This window comes from Neofelis nebulosa, chromosome 10 (genome assembly GCF_028018385.1).
Source record: "Neofelis nebulosa isolate mNeoNeb1 chromosome 10, mNeoNeb1.pri, whole genome shotgun sequence".
Taxonomy (NCBI): Eukaryota; Metazoa; Chordata; class Mammalia; order Carnivora; family Felidae; genus Neofelis; species Neofelis nebulosa.
In genome coordinates, this window is record NC_080791.1 from 6034086 (window position 1) to 6051511 (window position 17426).

At 42.9% G+C, this 17426-nt stretch overlaps 2 protein-coding genes across 17 annotated transcripts in view; one reads left to right on the plus strand and one right to left on the minus strand.

Annotated features, from left to right (window-relative positions):
- Positions 1 to 524: 524 nt before the first annotated feature.
- LOC131486760 (quinone oxidoreductase-like) lies at positions 525 to 2231 on the plus strand. Its single transcript, XM_058686652.1, is given in 3 exon segments — positions 525 to 637; positions 639 to 871; positions 874 to 2231. Coding segments are annotated over 3 exon segments (975 nt in total). The 5' UTR covers positions 525 to 587; the 3' UTR covers positions 1566 to 2231.
- A 7538-nt stretch (positions 2232 to 9769) lies between these two features.
- The window catches only part of ALKBH8 (alkB homolog 8, tRNA methyltransferase), a 78507-nt gene continuing 70850 nt past the window's right edge, over positions 9770 to 17426 (minus strand). For all 16 annotated transcript variants that reach the window (XM_058686631.1, XM_058686640.1, XM_058686639.1 and 13 more), the window contains 2 exons: positions 13266 to 13415; positions 9770 to 12151 (listed from right to left, as the gene is read on the minus strand). In XM_058686631.1, the coding sequence (XP_058542614.1) occupies positions 11594 to 12151; positions 13266 to 13415 (708 nt within the window). In that variant the 3' untranslated portion in view covers positions 9770 to 11593. The remainder of the gene's footprint in view (positions 12152 to 13265; positions 13416 to 17426) is intronic.

Sequence of the window (17426 nt, forward strand, 5' to 3'; positions counted from 1 at the left end):
ATGCTCAACCAGCTTGAGCCACCCAGGTGCCCCAGTTTCGTCTTTTTCTATAATTGGCTAATGTTGCCACGGGTCTGTCTGAAAGTGGGAGGGTTCCATTACTGTTGGTTCAATCGCTCTATTTAACAAGGAAATGTACTAGTCTGGCTTGTTTTATCGTCCAAGAGCAAAAATGGGAGTTTTCTGTAGGAAAGTACCCACTATCCTGGTTAATACTTATCATGTCTCTCCTATTCCTGCCCCAAGGTCAATCACAAATTAAAGAACATACCATGTACTCTCTTCATTTTTGCTTACAGTCTTTTCTTCACATAGGACCTAAATATGTATTCAAAAGGGTTGGATCAAGGACTGATTCAAGTAATAAGTAATAATCTTATAGACATACTACCGCCTACACACACACACACACACACACACACACACACACACACACACCTTGGGGGCACCTTTATATCCGAATCTATCAGTGCCTCTGGTGCTTGGACTTTGGGCTGTCTTTAAAATCTCATGAGCAGGTCCCCTTTTTTGTGGAATCTGAGTGAGCCCTCGCAGAATTTGCTTCCCCTCTCTAGAACCGGGTCACCATGGCAACTGGACTGAAATTGATGAGAGCAATTAGAGTTTTTGAATTTGGTGAAACTCCAGTCGGATGTGGCAGTACCAACTCCAAAAGACCACCAGGTTCTAATCAAGGTCCATGCATGTGGTGTAAACCCAGTGGAAACATATATTCGTTCTGGTACTCACAAGATAAAACCACTCTTACCCTATACACCTGGTTCAGATGTAGCTGGGGTAATAGAAGCTGTTGGAGATAATGCATCTACTTTCAAGAAAGGTGACAGAGTTTTCACTACCAGCACCATCTCTGGGGCTATGCCGAGTATGCTCTTGCAGCAGATCACACTGTTTACCCACTGCCAGAAAAACTGGACTTTAAACAAGGAGCTGCCATCGGTATCCCATATTTTACTGCTTATCGAGCTCTGCTCCACAGTGCCCATGTGAAAGCTGGAGAAAGTGTTCTGGTTCACGGGGCTAGTGGAGGAGTTGGACTGGCAGTATGCCAGATTGCTAGAGCTTATGGTTTAAAGGTTCTGGGCACAGCTGGTACCGGGGAAGGACAAAACATCGTTTTGCAAAATGGAGCCCATGAAGTGTTTAACCACAGAGAACATAATTATATTGATAAAATTAAGAAATCTGTTGGTGAAAAAGGAATTGATGTGATCATTGAAATGTTAGCTAATGTAAATCTTAATAATGATTTGAATCTTCTGTCACGTGGAGGACGAGTAATAGCTGTTGGCAGCAGAGGTCCTATTGAAATAAACCCACGGGACACCATGACAAAGGAATCTAGTATAATTGGGGTTGCTCTCTACTCATCAACTAAGGAGGAATTTAGGCAATATGCAGCGGCCCTTCAAGCTGGAATGGAAATTGGTTGGCTGAAACCTGTAATAGGTTCTCAGTATTCATTGGAGAAGGTGGCCCAGGCTCATGAAAATATCATCCATAGCAGTGGGGCTACTGGGAAAATGATTCTTCTCTTAGAATGATTAAGTCTTTCATGTATTTCTTGTGCAATTAGAAGTTTCCTGCCCCAGTTTTATTTATACTACTTCTGCTAAAATAGTGAGTTTCTTATATCGAAAAACAAGATTTAGCTTTAGAGATCCTGGAATAAATTGGAGTACAATTTATTTTATAGTTCACAATATGCTTTATGCCTCCCACCGAGCTCTAATCAAGGAGTCGTCATAGTAGGAAGTAGAATGTTAGTAGCCATTTGGCATTGGGTACATTACAGAAATTCCTAGTACTTGATCATTAATTCCATACCTTGGACTAAAGCAAGCTAATTCAAAGTAAGACTGCGTGATTTCCAAGCCTATTTGTGCTTGTAAAGGATCTTCAGTATATGTTCAGCCCAGAATTCTATTGGACTCTGAAGATTTTCTAAACTAAACAAGACCCCTTTTCCAAACTAATCTCATTGGCAAGATAAACAATGTACACAGAAATTTGTTTTTTAAAAAATAGTTTTCCAATATTTCCCCAAATATTAGAACATTCACTGTGTTAATGGTTGATTACTAATTATCCATATATTCTGTGAAGATAGCAGCCTTATCTTTGTTATAATGTGATAGTAGGTCCGTAGTCTCTCCAGATAGATACTTCTTGATGATTTGATTTTCAAAGTAAATTTAGAATTATCTGTGTGATGGGAGTCATATATTTTTCTTGAAATTACTAAACAAATTTGACATATTAAGAGTGGGCGGGGGCGCCTGGGTGGCGCAGTCGGTTAAGCGTCCGACTTCAGCCAGGTCACGATCTCGCGGTCCGTGAGTTCGAGCCCCGCGTCAGGCTCTGGGCTGATGGCTCTGGGCTGATGGCTCTGGGCTGATGGCTCGGAGCCTGGAGCCTGTTTCCGATTCTGTGTCTCCCTCTCTCTCTGCCCCTCCCCCGTTCATGCTCTGTCTCTCTCTGTCCCAAAAAATAAATAAAAAACGTTGAAAAAAAAAAAAAATTTAAAAAAATAAAAAAAAGAGTGGGCGGCTTTTGTTTTCATAGCATGGTAACTTGCAGTGGAAAGAATAGAAATAATATTGTAGAAAAATAAAAACTGTTTATCTATTTCATCTTTATATAATACTTGCCTTACATCACATCTCTTACATAGTTCCTAATGATTAATTCCTAACAGTGTTCTGTGTTGGAGGTCTTTATCTATACTAAATAAATGCCATCAATGTTATGTGCAAGGAAAAAAAAAATAAAATAAATAAAAAAATAAAAAATAAAATAAAATAAAATAAAATCTCATGAGCATAAGCAGGGTGGAGGGAGGGGGTCACTGCCTAGAGTCTATAGCTTGTGAGTTTTAACTTTTTTTAGAAAAAAAAAATGGACCCTCTCCTAAGAAGATGTGTACATGCACCTGCCCACAGTTATGTACACAATTGCGGGTCACTCACAAACACTCTGAAGCTTAGTCATGGACCACAGGTTAAGAATTCCTTCCTGAAATCTACATAGACCTCTCTTAGCCCTTTATGCTGAACCTTTAAAATGTATTTTAAAAGCTTTTATTTCCTTAACTGCCCTCTTTTCCTTGCTGGAAACTACAAAAGCCAGAATGGACATTCTTTAAAATTGCATGATAGGCTTATTCGCCATTTCTCATTAATCAATAGCCAACTCCACTGGCTTCTTCTGCAAGAGGGAAGAAAATGAGACTTTGCACAGAGAGAGTATCTATTGTTCTTCTTTCACATTTGCTTTTCAGGGTTTTGGGGAACCTGTTGACAGAGGTGCAACAGAAGCAAGGCAGCAACAAAGCTCTTAACTCCCTCTTTCCATCACTGTTTATTCCCCTTGCTTCTGCAAAGGGCATTGGAAGGTTATGGTCCTGCATGCCTGGCTCTTCTTGGGGAAGCATTTTCTCCTTAGCAACTTACTAAAAATAAAGTGCCCTCCATCACCTGCCTTTCTATTGCTTACACTACTTTGGAATCCCTGGGTGTGTGTGTTTACCTCGATCTAATGGTCCCTAAAGGAGTTTATGATCACAATCCTTGTGCTGCTTTCTATTTCTGTATTCACACACACACTGAACATCGAGCTTCTCGGGAGCCTAAAGTACCTGCTGGGTTTATCTGCAGATGTTACCAGGATGACATGCTGGGGGCAGTGCCATGATGGATCTGTGCCCACGACCGAGGAGGGGAAGAATAGGACAAGCAGAAACTGCCTCTGAACGACAGGGCCCACGGGACAGATCCGAATCGCTGTGCAGTGGCTGCCCTCTCACGGGGATGGGGGCATCGCTGACGCCTCCTACTCTCCACACCCCACATCGAACCCGTCAGATGCCTCTACCTCCAAATCACACAATCACCAGCCTGTTATTTTTGCCCCCACCTCCACTGCCACCACGCTGTGGCACGCCAGCTGTCATCTCCCATGTGGATTATGGCCACAGCCCGCCATCCTGTCTCCCCGCACCCACCTGCATCCTCTTGTCTAATCTCCACCCAGCGGCCGGAGCATCTCTCTTAAAATGGAGCTGAGAACGTGTGGCTGGTCCACCCAAAGCCACTCCAAACAGCTCACCGTCTGAAAGCAAAATCCAGAGACGTTCTGGCACGTCCCGCTTGGTAAGCCTCACCTCTCCAGCAACTCTCGGACCTCACTCACCTCCACCAGCTCTCACGCAGTTCCCCCAGCCACACCGGCCTCCCGGCCCTCCTTCGTCTCAGGCATTGGTCTCTCCTTCTCTCTGGAATGTTCTTCCCCAGATAAGTACACAGTACTTTTCAAAGTACTTTACAAAGTACTCCCCCTTTACAAGTCTTCACTCAGACGTCATCTTCTCAGAGACAACTGTCCTAACCGCCCTTTTAGAAGCTGGAACTCATGTGCCCTCCCACCATTAACCTCCTTCTCTGCTCTGCTTCTTTTCTCGATGGAGGAAAACAACATAATACACGGTTGACTTACTATCGTCCGTTCCACCACAGGCCGTGATACTACTCCCTCCAACTAGACTGTAAACTCTGTGGGCACAGGATCCTTTCATGTTCACTGATGTATCCATTATTTAAAATAGTGCCTGGCACATAGTAAGCGATCGATAAATGAGCCCTGAACTCATTAATGCCTATGTCAAATTGACCACACACATACACATAAACACACAGGTTAGGGAAGGTAAAGACCAGATTGTTTGCTCTCAGGGATGCGATGAAGCGGAAGATGGGGAAGGAATGACCTGGCATTTACTGACTGTCTAGTGTGTAGTAAGTGCCGTGAGTATTTTACACGCAATCTCACATAATCCACCCAACAGCCAGCAGGTGGGTATTATTGTTCTCTCTTTGCAGACACATGTTTCCCCAGGGTCTTATGGCTGGTAAGTAGTGGAGTTCAGTTTCAAATCCATGTCTGGCTTAAAAACATTTTATTCATTCTAGAACCACTAAAACAATTTGCCTCAGGTCAGAAGGACACTAGGGAAGAGTATGTAGCAAGGCAGATGCTGAAAAGTAAAGCAGCCATAGTCTCCACCTACTCTGCTATTCACACCTAATTTTCAAAGAGCCAGCTATAGAAACTATGATTCCTATCACATCAGAGCCCTATTCTTATTTCTTATACTTGGGTCTTATCTTATCCAGTGCTGATTTAAACCGGTTATTATTTCTTCTTTTCTAACAGAGGCACTTAGGTTATCTTCCATACCATAAATAGGGTTTTGAAGCCACACGTGGGGAGCTAATATTTCTAACCCTACGTGCAGCCCCCAGACACTTTAATTCAAAAACTAATCAAACAGCAGAGGGAAGAATTATGAGTCGCCGTATATCCTGATCCCCCAACGCCCTCTATTAAAACTTGAGATGCTTCCTCTCATTAACTAAAGAATGATAACTCTTCAAAACTATAGGGTCATGACCGCAAAAGTGAATTGCAAATCTTAGTGTATGCGCTCTCTTCCTATATGGGAATTCTTTTATGGCAAGATCAAGACTTTTACTAAAGAAGGTTCTTCAGGAGAATGCCAACAAGACTGTACCTTGAATGTTCCTCTTCCACTTCAAGTGAAGACAAAATAACCAGACGAAGCTAGGAACCGAGAAGAAGCCAGGAATGCGAGGCGTAGAGAGAAGTAATACATTCTCTGCCCACTGTGAGTGGAAAACATTCAGGAGGGTGACTTGAGGCTATTGGCAAGAACAAGGGACTCACTTAGTAAACTCCTAATGTGGCCAACAGCACACATTTGCTATTTGAAAGCAGAAAAGCAATGAAGGGAATATTACAATGAAAGAATTTCTCTTAATTTTTTTTAAATGTCAAGGAATAGAGAAATACTCAAAGTGGCAAAAAGAATAAATAATATGTTTTAAGAATTTTTATCCTTGCGGCTCCTGGATGGCTCAGTCGGTTAAGCGTCCACCTTCGGCTCAGGTCCTGATCTCAAGGTTCATGGGTTTGAGCCCCACATCTGGCTCTGTGCTGACAGCTCAGAGCCTGGAGCCTGCTTTGGATTCTGTGTGTCCCTCTCTCTCTGCCCCTCCCTCACTTGTGCTCTGTCTCTCTCTCACTCTCAAAAATAAACATTAAAAGGGGCGCCTGGGTGGCGCAGTCGGTTAGGCGTCCGACTTCAGCCAGGTCACGATCTCGCGGTCCGTGAGTTCGAGCCCCGCGTCAGGCTCTGGGCTGATGGCTCGGAGCCTGGAGCCTGTTTCTGATTCTGTGTCTCCCTCTCTCTCTGCCCCTCCCCCGTTCATGCTCTGTCTCTCTCTGTCCCAAAAATAAATTAAAAATGTTGAAAAAAAAAAATTTTAAAAATAAAAAAATAAAAAAATAAATAAACATTAAAAAAAATTTTTTTAATAAAAAAAAGAATTTTTATCCTTATAGTCAGTCAACATGGCTTACTTGCTCTACCTGGAATCTCAAATTCTCAAACACAATTTCCAAACATATTTAGGAACTGGCTAAGATCATGCTTCTTTCATATACAAAGTGTCTTATTTCTCTCAACAGATCATAGAAAAACTGCATAATTAAATTAATTGGAATTTGAAGTAATCCTACTGTAAATATTTTTGGAAAAATAAACATTATGAATACAACAATAAACCCTTTTCAACCATTAGGCTTAAAAAGTGAGTACATGAGAATTTAATTTTTTTTATTAATTGAATTTTCCAATTATAAAATTCACAGAATTATCTCCCTGGTCAACTCAGACGGGCTAGAGGTTTATCAATGTTATTAGTCTCCAAGAACATGCTTTTGGTTTCACTGCTTTTCTCTACTGTTATTCTGTGTGTCTGATTCCTGCTCTGATCGTTATCACTTCATCTGCATACTGTGCACTGCATTCGCTCCTCTTTTCCTAGTTTCTTAAGAAGAAAGCTGAGGTGCTTGTACTTGAGACCTTTCTTCTTTTCTAACATAGGCAATTAGTGCTGTACGCTTCCCCCTCAGTACTACTCTGAGCAATGTGCTGGGAGTCCCCAAGTCGGTTCCCAGGTTTGGTGATTCTCTAGGAGGATTCACAGGACTGAGCATATGATTGTTCTCAGGGCTAAGATTTATCATAGCAAAACACAGCTCAGTCAGCAAAGGGAGAGGCACACGGGACGAAGTCCAGGGGAAACCAGGCATAAGATTCCAAGAGTCTTCTCCCAATACAGTCACGTAGAACATGCCTAATCCTTCCAGCATGAAATGCTGCCAACCAGGGAAGCTACTGACTTAGCGCCCACGTTTATTGAGAGCTGGTCACGTAGGCACTCTCTGCTGGCACGCAGCCGAACTCCAGACTCCCAAAAGGGAAGCAGGCGTTTGGCATAAACCATAGCGTTTGTAGAAACATGTTAGGCACAGGGAGCTACTCTTATTAGTTAGGGCAGTGGGAATCCCACGCCCTGAAATCCAAATTCACGGACACCAGCTAAGGGCTAACCTTCTAAGCAGGTCTTTCTAAGGACAGCAATGTCAAGCCTGGTATACTTTTGTTTTTGTGCACAAATTTTGATAGGCTGTGCTTTTATTTTCATTCAGTTCAAAATACTTTGTTTTCCCTTTTGAATTCTTGCTGAATCTATGGGTTATTTCCACTGTGTCCAGACAGGATATTTTGTATGACTTTAATACTTTTAAATTCCTGAGGCTTGTTTTATGGCCTAGAAGATGGTCTTAGTAAATGTTCTTGTGTATTCTGCTGTTGTTGGCTGGGCTGTTCTAAAATGCCAATAAGATTGAGGTTAATACTACCCTTACTGACTTTCTAGGTACTTGTTCTATCAATTATTGAAATTTCCCTCTATAATTATACATTTGTCTATGTTTCTATACTTACATCAGTTTTTGCTTTGTGTATTTTGAAGCTGTTATAAAGTGCATAGAAGAACAAAGTTGGAAACCTTATTCCAAAACTTACTATTAAGCTACAGTAGCCAAAACAGTATTGGCATAAAATAGACACACAGATTAAAAAAAAACTATAAAGAAATAGATCCACATATGTATGGCCAATTGGTTTTCCACAAAGGTGTCAAGCAATTCACTTGGGGAAAAGAATAATCTTTTCAAAATGATATTGGAACGACTGGATAGCAGCATGCAGAAAGGTAAGCCAACCCTCACAACATGTACACAAAACTTAATTTGAAATGGATCACGGACCTAAATGGAAGGGGTAAAGCTATAAAACTTCTAGATGACAACATAAAAGAAAATCTTAGTGATTTGGTTTAGGCAAAAATTTCTTAAACAGAACACAAAAAGCACAATCTTTAAAGTTAAAAAATAATTGACAGGGGGTGCCTGGCTGGCTCAGTCAGTAGAGCATGCAACTCTTGATCTCAGGGTAATGAGTTCAAGCTCCATGGTGAGTGTAGAGATTATTTCATTTAAAAAAGTTTGGTTTGGGGCACCTGGGTGGCTCAGTCAGTTAAGCATCTGACTTCGGCTCAGGTCATGATCTCACAGTTCATGTGTTCAAGCCTCACATTGGGCTCTGTGCTGACAGCTCAGAGCCTGGAGCCTGCTTTGGATTCCATGTCTCCCTCTCTCTGCCCTTCCCCCACTTGGACTCTGTTTCTCTCCCTCAAAATTAAAAAAAAAAAAACACTGAATTTTTTTAAATATTTAAAATATTTCACTGCATGTTTAGAACTTTCTTTTACAAACTGTTTTAAATTTTGAAGTTTATATTACATATAAAGGTAACAAATCCTAAGTGCTTTATCACACACTCAATGTTAGTGAATTAACACAAAGCAAGTGCCCATGTACACACCACCCCGAGAAATAAACCGTGAGCACCCCAGAAGGCCTTGAACTCGTTCCTTCCTTTCAAAAGTTCACTATTATCCAGTCTTGTAAAAGTATAATATTGCTTGTTTATAAACTCTCACTTTAAAAAAACTATGTAGTAGAGTTGACCTTATCCAAGAAGAGGTCTGGCCTTTGTCTTAGGCTCCTGGGAGTTAATCTCTAAGCCTTTGCAAGATCCTGCCTGAAAAGGATCTGTTTACCTGGGGGGGCCTCCAGACGAGCTAGAGATGAAAGGTCAGCCATATGGGTGGTCAACCATGTGCGTGTAGTTAAGCCCTCAGTTAAAAATCTGAACCCAAGCCTCATGTGAGCCTCCGTGGTTGGCAACACTCCATGTGTATTATCCTACCCGCTGCTGGGAGAAGTCAGCTCCATCCAGATTTCACCGGGAGGTGGCAACAGAAAGTTCCATGCGTGTAACTCTCCTGCACCTCTTCCCTTGGCTGATTTTAATCTGTAGCCTTTTGCTGTAATAAACAATGGTCATGAGTATGACAGTTTCAGTGAGTCCTGTGAATCCTTCTAGCAAATGACCAAACCTGAGGATACTCTTGGGAGCCCCTGAACTTGCAGTCAGTGTCAGAAGCGAAGGGAGTCTCAGAGACACCTGCACTCTGAAGGAATTGTATGGTCTTACTTTGTGGGGTTTGTTACTCAGCATTATGGTCCTGAGATCTATTCACAGTGTACCTTGTGAAGACGATTTATTCACTTCCACTGCTTAGGTAGTAACATTCGATTCACTTACTCTACTGCTGATGGACATTGGGATTTTCCTGCCAGTTCTGCCTTATAATTATTGATAGATCTGGAAGGAAAAATAGAGAAATCCACAATCATAGCACGAAATTGTGATGTATCTGTTGCAACTAATAAGAACAAGCAAAAAGAAAAAAAATCAGTAAAACCATAGGTTTTTAATACACAATTAACAAATTAGATTTGATGTCATTCAATTCCTGAAACTCTTGAGGGCTTTCTCTAGGACTAATGATAATAAACATGTTTCACGCACACACACTCTATTCTTGCACTGCTCTGAGAGCTGTTATCCCAGCTAATTGCAGAACAACTCCTCCAGCACTACAGCTGAGAAAACTGGAGCACAGATAAGGGAGGGAGTTTGTCCAGAGTCTCCAGCTAAAACTAATGGCAGATCGAGAATTCAATTTTCAGTCTGAATCAAGAGCCAAGTTCTGAATTCCTATGCGGCTTTTTCAACACCTTCCATTTTCTGCCTCTTCTTGAGTTCATGTATTTGCATCCTCCTTGAAAATCGCCCATTTCATCTAGATTTTAAGTTATTAGCAGGAGCTGAGCTTCACATTGCAATGTGAAGTTCCAGAATTTCTGTCAGAATAAAACTGCTTTTTTTTAGCCCCATAATTTGTCTTTTCATATCATGAACCTTATACATTCATCTGGAGGGAACAGTTATAATCTTGCAGTGAAGATTCCATGACAAAAATAATTGTCGTCTCATCACGGCCAGTTTCAGAAAGCTTGACGCTGGAAAATAAACATCTCAACAATAACAACAGACACAATTGTCTGGGCGTCATCGTTCACAGGAAGCAATTTTTCTTGAAGTAGTCTTAAGCATAACTGCTATAAAAGCAATGCATGTTTTAAAAAGTACTTTCCTTTTGCGAGATCATTTGAGCTACGGTTGACTTTCTACCTTTGTTCTTCCTGGAAACTTGACCTGAGTGGTAAGTTGACTGAGTGTGAAGTATTTGGAGGCAAAAACTGCTGACCTTGCCCAGACTGGTACAAACCATGAAGGAACTGGAGACACCCGGTAGTGACACCACAGCTGTGGCTGTAAGGCCATAATTAAGTCTGACCGACCATTCTAACTTTTGCTACTTAAACAAAGGAGTTATAAGAGCCCACTGGGGTTGCCTTTAACACCTGGTCAATACATCAGGAATACCAACTAATTCTCGGTAACCAACTACAGTCAGGATTCGTGGTTACCGCAGCCCTTTGGAAATGATCCTTTGTTCCCGGGGAAAACCTCCAAGTCCTGTTTCACTTCTCACTACCTGGCACATTGGATCAATTTCATTTGCATACCGGCTGTCCTTCTTCCACAAGGGAAGTTCCAGGAGGGCAGGAGCTTTCACTCTTGTTCACAGCTCCACTCACAGTACTTAAATACATAGTGGGGGTTCTGTAAGTATTTGTGGGATGAATGATCTGATGGGCTGAAATTCTACTGAGCACCTACTACGTGTCAAGCCTGCGTTAGGACGGTGAGGGGGGAGAGGTTATCGTCTGTGACTTTACAGAGCTAAGAGTCAAAGTCTTCAGACAATTCTCTACTGTCCAGAAATACTTGTTTATTAAAATGTTGTATGATTGCATCACTAAGATTCTACATGATTTAGTTCGCTGAGTAACCTTAATACCAAAACTTTGTCTTCAGAATGCTGCATTCTTACCCTGGGACCCCAAAAACTTCACAAACTACTTCAGTCACTTTTAAAATCCATCCCTATGCCTCCCTATTTAAGAGAACCGTTCCCACATTTATGGATAAAATGGCCATACTAGTAGCCCAAATGTGTCCTAACTAATCTCTGCTTCCAATTTTCTCTCAGGCATTCTCCTTTCTTTGATTCTTTTCCACACATTTTCTCTTTAAAAAGACAGTAAATTTAGAGTCCCTTAAAAAATAAAGCTGAGCCTTTCTTTCCGGTGTGTATGTTCAGAGACGTCAGACCTTCTCAAGAATCACACACCAGTTCCCCTGATCATAGTAGCTTCGCAGGACGCGGACGTTACTCAGAGTCTGGCAGGCGGCTTCCAGCTCCCCCTCACGGAACACGTGGTAGAAACGATGAAACACAGGACTTGGGTCATGGGATCCTCCCGGACCAAACGGCTCAGCAGGTTTGTCTTTCCCAGGGTTGCCCTTAAGGTGCCAGGGAACCAGTACGTCTTGAGAATGAAAAGAAGTCCTATTAGTGTGAACGGGGAGCTTGGAATTAGTAACTTCCCTTGAATTCCGCCCTCCCTCCTGGAAGTCACTGATGGAGGGCATTCGACAGGCTGGCTCCTTATGGCCTGTGTCAGGCAGTTGCTCCACAAGCAACTCTGGGCCTGGCGTATCGCTGCTGACCTCCTCCTCCTTCCCCTGGCTCATTCTGTTTTCTCTAAGATACTTGGATTTCTTCTTATTATATTCTTGTTCCATTGCCCAGACATAAACGAGTGCCTTCCCGCCAGGTCTCAGGAGTCGAACGAGTTCTTGGAGAGCGGCTACTCTGCGCTCCTACGGTAAAAACACACATTGCCATTTATCAGCCAAGAGGAGATAGAGAGGAAACAGGAAGTTGGACTGGCGATAGCACCGCTTTTCATTACGATGAACAGCTCAGAAAATCTACCAAAATATAAATATAAAATAAAATAAAAAACAAAAAAGAAAAAAAAGAGACGGGAAATCTTCTGAGGGGAAAAAGTGTTGAAGAAATAAGGAAAAGGACATTTTTATTTGTGTTAATAAAATAGAGGCATAGAGGGTTTGCCACTTGGTTTTGTCCTGCGTTCAGTTCAGTCACAAGGTGCGTGGGGACTGCTGGTAATGCCAGCACAGGGAGATTTATAAAATTATCGCTGAGATTAAGGGAGAAACCACCCACACACAGGAAAAATAAGATTCTGTTTTCTTATAAGAAAAATATAAAATATTAAATTCACTTATTTTTTTAAAGTTTATTTATTTATTTTGGGGGGGGGGGGGGACAGTCCAAGCGGGAGACGGGCAGAGAGACATGAAGATGTGGAGGTCGATCCCACGAACCATGAGATCACGACCTGAGCCAAAATCAAGAGTCAGACACTGAACCAACTGACCCACCCCAGTGCCCCTAAATTCACTCATTTTAAAATTAGGGACCTGTGTGCCTAACTAAAAGCATGAGTAATGTACCACCAGCAGCTAAATACCAGAATTTTGAGAAGAGAAGAAAAGCAGAATGGGAAGTAGAGGACGCAGACGTCAGGGCTGCGGAGAAGGGCCGGGAAAGGCCGGTGGGGCACGGACAGAGAAGAGGCTCAGAGGCCGAGGAGAGACTGCTGGGGAGGCGCAGGGCCGATGAGCGCCTCCAGCCCCTGACAGCCGGAGCGCCGTGGCCCCGGATTCGAGGACACAACGATGAGGAAGGCTCAGGGCGGGTGGTGGGCGGTGGGCACAGGCCCACCGCAGCGGGGCACCTCACCTCCTTCCACGCGCTTTCTCAGCAAAGGGGGCAAACCACATAAGAGGAAAGAGAAGGGAAAGAAAAGAAAAGCTAAAATAGGGTCCACGTGGGTGAAATCCATGAGCATTTCCTGCCACCACAGCCACAAGGTCTTGGAGAGAGAGAGAGAGAGACAGCACTCACCGCTGTTGCAAAATGGTGAATAACGGCAATGGAGACGCAGGCATCACAGGCCCCGCCGCGGATGGGCACGGCCAGCGCGTCGCAGACGAAGGCCTGGAAGTGCCGCTCTCGACAGATGTCCACGAGGCTCTGGCTCCGATCACAACCGATCTGTAACGGGCAGAAGCAGCGAATCTCACAACCCCTTGTTTATTTTTTTTTTTTTTTCAACGTTTTTTATTTATTTTTGGGACAGAGAGAGACAGAGCTTGAACGGGGGAGGGGCAGAGAGAGAGGGAGACACAGAATCGGAAACAGGCTCCAGGCTCCGAACCATCAGCCCAGAGCCCGACGCGGGGCTCGGACTCACGGACCGCGAGATCGTGACCTGGCTGAAGTCGGACGCTTAACCGACGGCGCCACCCAGGCGCCCCTCACAACCCCTTGTTTAAACATCATGGGAAATTAAGAGCACTGGGCTTCTTCATTACCATAAAGTGAGGGCGCAGACCTCGTATGCACCGTGAAGCGGGGTAAAGCCAGGGCTTACCAGTTCTTACAGCCGGCACAAAGTCAGATTCCGTCGTGTAGAGGGCAGCTTTTACTATCTTACCAGGTACCAGACTGAGCTCAAAGTAGCGAACAGAAAGAAAACAACTAGTATAAAGATGGCAGCAGTGGAAATGGAAAGGCCTAACTGCCCTCTAATCGATCACCCACCTGGATCCTTATGTGAGATCGCACGTATAAAAACGAAACTATTCTGTAAACACAGACATTCGGTCCTTTGTGGGGACCTACAGATGTCCCTCATCACTACACCAACGATACTGTGCTGGCCCAGATAGCAAGAGGGTGGCTGGGATTTGTGCCTGCCTCTTTTTACTTTTCAGTACATATTACTGAACAATCTGAAAATAAAACCCCAAAACAACAAAAAAGTAAAATAACTTATTTCATTTTTTAAAGCTATTGAGTCTTGTTCTGCTAAACACCTAACCCATACAAATCGGGAATGAAGTGCTGAATTCAAAATCTGTCAAGTGCTATCTAATTACACCTTGCAGTCTAAGCGAACCGCCCCTAGGGAAAGGCAGCATGAAGGCAGCTCGCAGCCTCCCTTCATGTCCCTGGGCGGGGACCTCACGTGCCTTTCTGCCTGTGTCTGCTTCTGCGGGAAGCATCTGGGCACCTCGGCAGCCTCTCTCCTCTCTACTTTGGTTGTTACTGTTGTGTTCAGTTTTGCTGTTTGATTCTGAGGGCACCATGTGTGTGCACACATGTGTGTGCGTGTGTGCGTGTGGAGGGGAGGGAGAGAGCATGTACGCAGTGTGCACACGTGAAATGAGGGAGGACAGGGAAGGTGGGCAGGGCATCAGAAAGGTTAAACCACTAATTAATAATTATCCCCAGACAGTTCTTTACTCACTCTCTACAAAAGAGAAAAAGAAATGTGAAAGCAGGTTTCATCAGATACCAGTGGCCACCTCGACCTTGTGTTTACTCATCTGAATTTCTGATGCAGTGAGCACTGATTGTTAGGGTTCCCTTGGTCTATGTGAGAATAAGGAGCATGAGTCCTCATGTCAAAACAACTCTTTTTTTTAAGGTGTTTTTTTTTTCACGTTTTTTTCTTATTTATTTTTGAGACAGAGAGAGACAGAGCATGAATGGGCGGAGGGCCAGAGAGAGAGGGAGACACAGAATCCGAAGCAGGCTCCAGACTCTGAGCTGTCAGCACAGAGCCCGGCCAGACAGAGAGGGAGACACAGAATCCGAAGCAGGCTCCAGACTCTGAGCTGTCAGCACAGAGCCCGGCCAGACAGAGAGGGAGACACAGAATCCGAAGCAGGCTCCAGACTCTGAGCTGTCAGCACAGAGCCAGATGTGGGGCTCAAACTCATGGACCGCGAGATCATGACCTGAGCTGAAGTTGCATGCTTAACTGACTGAGCCACCCAGGTGCCCCTCAAAATAACTCTTATTAAGTTAATGGACACTGCCAGGCTACTCATACTTAATATGAATTTGCTCAATTTCTAACTGGTATTAAACAGCTTCTATATTCTATCCCAGAGCTGCATTTATTTTTGAAGCATAATAAAAAGTACCACACTAGAGGTAAAATATAGCAATTTCCCTTTGATATATTTTAAGACAAAAAAGTCCCAGGGTGCCTGCGTGGCTCTGTAAGTAGAGCAACTGACTCTTAGTTTGGGCTCAGGTCACGATCACATGGTTCGTGGGTTCTAGCCCCACATCAGGCTCTGTGCTGACAGTGTGGAGCCTGCATGGGATTCTCTCTCTCCCTCTCACTCTGCCCCCCAACCTGTACTCGCTCGCTCTCTTTCTCTCTCTCTGCCTATCTCTCTCTCAAAATGAATTAAAAAAAAAAATGAAAAAGTACCAAGGGCCCATTAATAACAGGGGCCCAATTCCCAAATGATTGCTGTCTTTAACTATGTAAGATATGTTAAGTGCTTTATTATTCCTTGTATTTATTTTCACCCATATTCTATACCACTGAGCTAGCAGTGACAACATCAAGATGACAACACCACTGAAGTAATATGCATATTACATTCTAGAGTTTGCCACTGTTTTTATAATAAAATTCAATTCACGGAATCATAGTTTCAAGTATGTCCGACCCTGACAGATTGCTATAAATCTAGCTGAAAGTCGACAGGAAAAAAGTGCAACTTTACTACAGAACAAATACCAGGAGATAGAGCTCAACATGGAAAGAAAGTTATTACCCAAGAACCATAGATAAAGCAGAACACGGAGAAGAGCAGCCAAATAAAACAAGAGGAAATGTCCCTCTTCCCGTTGCCAGGCTGCTACCGTTACCTGTACAAAGTGCCCCTGTGTGGCAGTGTGAGGAATGGGACAGTCTCAGTCACAAAGCATCAGGTGTAGCGTATACGTGATTCGTGCCTGGCTCAGTACTTTCATCCTGCACTTAACTGGCCTGAGTCTTTCATATACTACAGTCAAGTCATCACTATCTTTTTCTCTTTTCTCTTTTTAAATTTCCTTAAGTTTTTATACCAAGGATAGTACCCAGTACTTGAAATTCTCCTTAATGATGTTGCATAATGTCAACAATATGACAGAAAATGGCCTAATTATAAATACTAGCATTCATTAAAAGACTCACGTAAAGCTCTGTTAATGCTGTATGGCAGATGGAGATCAATGACATAAAAACACATACAGGTTGGGCTTAAAATGTGTGCTTATATTCCTCTATACTTAAAAAAATTTTTTTTTCACTTATTTTTTTTAAGTAGTCTCCACGCCCAGAGCGGCGCCCTAACACTAGTCTTGAACCCACGACCCTGAGATCAAGATGTGAGCTGAGATCCAGTCAGACACTTAACCAACCGAGCCACCTAGTACCTGAACTTGTTTATAATTTTTAAAATCTCCAACAAAACGTTAAACCTGCAGTTCTGGAAGGGCTGGTAAAAAAAAAAGAAAAAGTATTCAAACTAGTAATCAAAGGGGCAAACTAGAAAACAAGATCTCGTTTTTCTCCCTCGAAGGTATCAAAAATATTTTAAAACCACAGTACACCATGGTGACGGCAGTAACAAAACTTGCTCTCAAAAGTGCTAGTGAGGTTACAAATGGACTCCACCCATTTTCAAAAGCAGTTTGGCACACTGCTTTTCAAGGAAGATAAAAATGTTCACAACTTTTGACCCAATAATTGTTCTTCTAAAAATTCATCCCAAAAAAAGAAATAATCCAACATATGGAAAAAGCTAAACAGGATTTAAAAAAAAGGGAGGGCCTTTTACTGGGGCACCCGCCAAATCTTTCAGCAGATTCTCTGTGCTAATGTACCCACCGCGAAGATACACCCTGAGTCAGGTACTGTTACTACACTGCAGATGAGGAAACCTCCTCTCAAAGCACGTAGGTAGTTTGGCTCAAGTAAGATAGTTAAGCGGCGGAGCAGAGATTTAAACCTGGGTGTCTCACTCCAAAAAGCCGCGTTCTTCCTTCTTGTCACAGTGTTTCTCAGGGTAGATTCTCATTACTGTGTTATTTATAACAACTTCACACTGAACATGAGGAACCATCAAGTAAACTCAAAGAGCATCATAAAGTCCGGGAACCATGTAAGGCCACACAGCAAAATGGAAATATGAAGCAATACAAATGAGTTAT